General features: G+C 34.9%; 1 protein-coding gene across 1 annotated transcript in view; it reads right to left on the bottom strand.

Moving 5' to 3' along the window:
• Nucleotides 1-5581, bottom strand: part of ptprt (protein tyrosine phosphatase receptor type T) — a gene marked incomplete in the record, with an annotated part of 388491 nt that overhangs the window by 203348 nt on the left and 179562 nt on the right. The window contains 2 exon segments of the mRNA XM_014015350.1: nt 2886-3066; nt 4365-4480. Of these exon segments, the coding sequence (XP_013870804.1) occupies nt 2886-3066; nt 4365-4480 (297 nt within the window).

Raw genomic sequence — 5581 nt, 5'->3', positions numbered from 1 at the left:
AAGACACGAGGCAGACATAGGGAAGACCAGAGCCCAAGGGCCTGAGAGGGATCCCGAGTGCAGAGCCACAAGGGGCACCCACACTGGAAGATCTGCCCACCCACCCCCCAGATCAGACCATAGGGGAGAACTGGGAGTCCCCCCAGCGACCACACACACAGCCCCCGGGGCCAGTAGCAACAAACTCATAGGCCCCACCGGCACCCGCCATACCAAAGCAGATCCAGGAAAGGGTACAGAGGTCCGGGCCCCCAGGGCGGGACCTCTGTGCCCTCTGTGCCCTCTGTGTTTTCACCTTTTTAACCTGACATTGACACGATAAAATACTTCCTTTGGGGGAAAACAACGTAACTGCTACAAATATTTTGTCAACCACAAACTTTAAATTTCTTTAAAGTCATCTCAGTTTGAAATAAATGAAAATTTGTTATTTAGGTTGAAAAAACAGTTTATAAAAGTCCACAGTTTATAAAAATTATATTTGTTTTATAAAATTTTTCGAATAAAGGCATTTATGTACTTTATTGAATTCACTGTGTGATATTGTTTTAATTGTTTAAATATTGATAGTGATTCAACACAATCTGCTGGTTTCTTCTTTAGATTTTTATTTTTTTATGTACAGTGCCCTGAGACAACGTATGTTGTGACTTGGAGCTATATAAATAAACTGAATTGAATTGAATTAAATGTCGTGCACAACACAGCTCCACTTTAAAAAGTACTTTAGTCTCAACAAAAACTAAGCTTTGATGTAAACACTACAAAAAAATGACTGATAAGCAAAAACTCAGAGCCTGCAGAAAACATTTATTGTAGCAATAAAAATGTAGTTTGGTTGAAGAAATTGACTCTCCAAGCTCTGTCTGCTGCAGGTAAGATACTGACCATTCATAACGACACACGACCGTTTGAACAAAGAGACATATCTCTTTAATATCCAAACTGTTCCTTGTTTTCTTCTAGTTTCAACAAACAGGTTTAATAACTTGAAACAGATACGTTTAATAAAGATGAAATTTTCCTGATGAGGGGACAAACTTCCTGCGTTTTATTAAAACAATAAAACAAAAGGAAGTGATTTCTGAGCAGATGTGCTCGCACACAGCAACAGCTCCTGTTAAAGGCTTTTATTTACTGCTGTAATCTCGTTTGTTTGGTCTGAAATATAATTCAGTCCCGATGGTTCTGCCTTTAACTCTACCTGGTTCTGATCAAACGCCCGTCATGTTTGGAGGCTTTCGTTTCAAAGTGATGGTTCTGGAAAGCCCTTCCTGAGCAGCGTTCTGCAAACATGGCGACACGTCAGAACCTGTGAGGGTCTTTAATGATCGCAGGATGATTTGAAATCAAAGTTTGTTTTAATATCAGGTTGATTAAACACAAGTTAAAACACATAAACTGATGAAAACACTTCATTTTGAACTTCTTCTTTAGATTTTTTTCCTTTAAACTTTTTTTTTTGCCCTGCAGTTCCTAAAACCTGTCAGTCATTAAAATAAAAAATATTAAAAAATATACAGTATATAAATAATGCCTGTGATTTTTCTGAGATGTCTGGAATCATTGTCTAATGTTTGAATGGGATGGCCAAGAATAAGCTGGCCCCCCCAGTTATATCTTGTTGAGTACCCAGCAGGTTTTTCCTTTTTCAATTGCCCTACCTAGTTAGGAATACAACCTCATAAATATAAAAACAAACAAAGATATTTTTAACAATTAACAGTTAAAAACATTAATTTGTATTTTATTTAAAATAAAAAATTAAATAAGGACAACCAGACCAGTCTAAAACCAATGTTCTCAAATAAAGATGGAGGTTCTCATGAGGTTATATTCATAGATATATTTTAATCAAATATTAATTAAATCATTTTAATAATAAATATAAAATTTGGCAGTACAGTGGCACAGTTGTAGAGCAACATATAAGAAGGAAGAAGGTTATTAGATCAACTTCCTGTTCTCCAGGTTCTCCAGTTTTCTCTCAGAGACCAAAATCATATTTATTATATGACATAAAAAACAAATAACTTAATAATTTGGGATAACTCTACAGTAGAAGTAGTTTGTAATTTTGTTTGATTTAGTTTTTATTTCCAGTTTTGGGGTTTTATAATCACAGGTTTTCTTCACAAAAGTAAACATCAACAAACAAATAAAACTTTTAACAAACATAGAAGAGGTGATGCCTTTAATTTTTAAAAAGCTTGTAAATGTCTTTAAAATATTTATTTTGACATTTTTAAATAAAATGACACTCATTTTGAAGGGAACGGTCCTTATCAAATTTAAAATTTAATACATTTAAACCCCCACATTTACCATAAAACATTAGTTCATCCAGTGTTTCTCTTGTTTAACAAATAAACTTATTTCATTTTACCTATAAAATACTCACATTAAGTGTTTTCCTATGTAGGTAAAAATCTGTTTAACAACCTGTTAAAATACACCAGAATACAAGAAATGACATTTACTTCTTTAAAATATTTTTCTGGGGGAGGACCCCCTGACCCCCCACCAGTGGGTCCCCCCAACATTACAAATACTTACTCTTGTTTTTTGTCTCTGAATGTCATAAAATCAGTGATTTTATCTGTGAAAATACAAATTGAACATCTGTTGGCAAATCCATAGCTTTATATTGCCATAGTTTTCAATTTGTCATATTAGCAAACACATAAGTTTTCTGTTATAGATATTAGTTTTGGTGTGCCACCCCCACCTCCCATGGCCCCCCTGAAAAAATTTTCTGCAGGCGCCACTGGTTTCTCAGGCTGCTAACTCAGCCAATCGATTTGGCATTCTAATGTGCCTCTCAGATTATTATTATTATTATTATTATTATTGTTGTTGTTGTTGTTGTTGTTATTATTTCTCACCGTCCTCCTCCGTCTGTTTGACGATCTCCTCGCTCTCCTTGCTGCCTTCAGGGTTGGCCAGGACCAGTCGCAGCCTGACGGTGACGAAGGGCCTGAGCCCCCTCAGGGTGTAGTGGGACGACGTCTGGATCAGCTCCTCAGCTGCAAACTCCTGCTGGTTGAATACGTACTGATACTGCACCTGCAAAACACAACACATCAACTCCATTTAACACAAACTAGAACTGGAGACGGTGCATTTACTGAGAACATGCAGCGTGAATGCTTCATGCTAAAAGATTGTTGCTGAAACTTAAAATAAGCTGCTGAAGAAGCTGAAAAGGCAAAACTATTAATGCAAGTTAAACGTTAACAGCTGACTTTGCTGAAAGTACAACAACAAAAGTAAAAAATCAGTAGAGAGAGAGCGAAAAAGCTAAACAGAATCTGATGAGAACAAAAAAAACTAAAATTAGTGAAAAAATAGTAAAAATAGATGAAATAAGTTAAAAATAGCAGACGGGGAAATGAGTTAAAAATGTTCAAATTAGCAAAAAACAAGAAAATATGTACAAAAAAACTTAAAATAAGCTTAAACTAACCTACAAACAGCTAAAAGGTATTTGAAACTTGTCCAAAGAAACAGTAAGAACAAGTTTGTTGAATTAAGCAGCAGGAAGCTGAAATTAAAAAAGGTGCTTAGCTGAAAAAAGCTTAAATTAGCTGAAATTAACTAAACACACAAAACAGCTGAAATTAGCAGAAATTAGCTCAAAAGTAGATAAAACACAGAAAACAGCTGAAATTAGTAGAAAGATGAAGGCCATAAAAAATTATTAATTTGCAAAAAATGTGCAGAAAAGGTCAGAATAATGGTAAAAAAAATTGGCTAAAATCAACTAAATAGAAGCTGAAATTAGCACCAAGGTGTTAAAAAAAGCAAAACTAGAACAAATGTTCAAAATTTACTGTAAAGATTTATTAATATTTTCAAAAGTTTTAAGGTTATTGAAAACAGCTCTGTTCATTTTCAAAGAGAAAATAATGTCAGAAAAGTTTAAATATCTTAAAAAGTATAAATTACTGAAACACCAAAAGTCATAGTTTGAATGTTCTGAACGAGCTGAACGCTTTCATTTAGAAATTGTTGAAATGACACAAAAACTACGGAAGGATAAACGTGCTGAAAAACTTATGGAAGGAAAAAGATCTGAATAATAAGAGTGTTTGATGAGTGTTCAGATAACTCAGCCTGGATTATTAATCTACAGATACATTCAGGGTGCAGATTATACAGTGACAAACAGGACTGTGGTTAGGATTATTTTTCTTTTATTCAAGTTTCATAAGTTTCTGACTGAAGTTTTATTTTATCATCATGTCTGAACAGAACAATTATTAAAACATGGACAGAAGCTCCACAGAGATGAAACTCTTTAAGCTCTGCTCCTCCCTGTCTTTTGTTAAAACCTGTCTCCATCCTCAGTGGTCTGTTCTCACCGTCAGATTGTAACTGTGACAGCGCGTCACGGCGTAACCAAACGTCTCCCACTGAACCGTCAGCTGGCGAGCCCGGACGTCCACCACGTTCACATTCTGAGGGCCGTGGACGGGATCTGATGGTGGACAGAGACAGATTATCCAGTCATCGGTCGACACACAGCACAACAAACTGATCCACCAGAGTAACACAGATCTGTTTAATCTGATTATGCTTCTAAACAAGCAGCTAATCTTTGACCAGCAGATTAATTTGATGGATTAAATGTCTGAAAATTAAGTAACTGGTTGCTGCTACTTAGTCTAATTCTCTCAATCTGAGACATCGATTGAGACACAACGAAGCTTCTTACAGAAAATGAGTCGAAGTTTACCAGACAGCATCACGGCTTCACAGCAAATTTAAAAAAAATGGCTGCAACTGATAATCTGCTGGGTTTATTTTTTTATATATAAATTAAGGAATTAACTTGACTCAGTTTGCTAAAAAACAAAGAGCAAACACTGAAGAGAGAAAACTCAAGTGTGTTTTCATTAAAAGCAGGTGTGACGATCAGACAGGAAGCAAAGCAAGACCTACAAAATAAAACAGGAAGTAAAACATCACACGCAACATGGACAAAAACAAACTGAACTGAAAGATTTTATTTCAAGAAACCAAACAAAAAACTAACAGACATCACTTTTTTTATACAACAGAAGTGTTATTTTATATTAGATGTAGTTTTTTTTATATTTATTCACATAAAAACTCATCGGGTGTTCGTCATGTTTTTTGACTTACTGCGGTTTAAAATAAAAAAAATTTTTGTGATTCTTGTTTAATTTTAAAATACCTAAAAACTAAAAAAAAAAGTCATTTATTACATGAACAGATTGGTCCAACAACAAGCTCCTTACAGAAAACATCAGATCCAGATCAGATCCAAATAAGACCGGATTAGACAACGGGATCCAGGATAAACCATGCGGACCATCGTAGACTCGTGTTTATGGGCAAATCTTCTCTGAGTCTAAAAATCATAAAAATGTTACCACTGAAATCTAATATTTCATTTATTAAATATTAAACATTTCCTCTTTAAAACACACGCTTTAGTTTATTCTGGTTTGTTTTAATGCTTTAAAAAAACAGAAAACTCGTCTTAGGCTTTTTATTCTGTCTCATTTAATCCAGTGTGTGTGTGTGTGTGTGTGTGTGTGTGTGTGTGTGTGTG

Source organism: Austrofundulus limnaeus, unplaced genomic scaffold, assembly GCF_001266775.1.
Source record: "Austrofundulus limnaeus strain Quisiro unplaced genomic scaffold, Austrofundulus_limnaeus-1.0 Scaffold127, whole genome shotgun sequence".
NCBI lineage: Eukaryota > Metazoa > Chordata > Actinopteri > Cyprinodontiformes > Rivulidae > Austrofundulus > Austrofundulus limnaeus.
The sequence above is the reverse complement of the archived record's forward strand: the minus strand, read 5'-3'. Positions and strand labels throughout refer to the sequence as shown.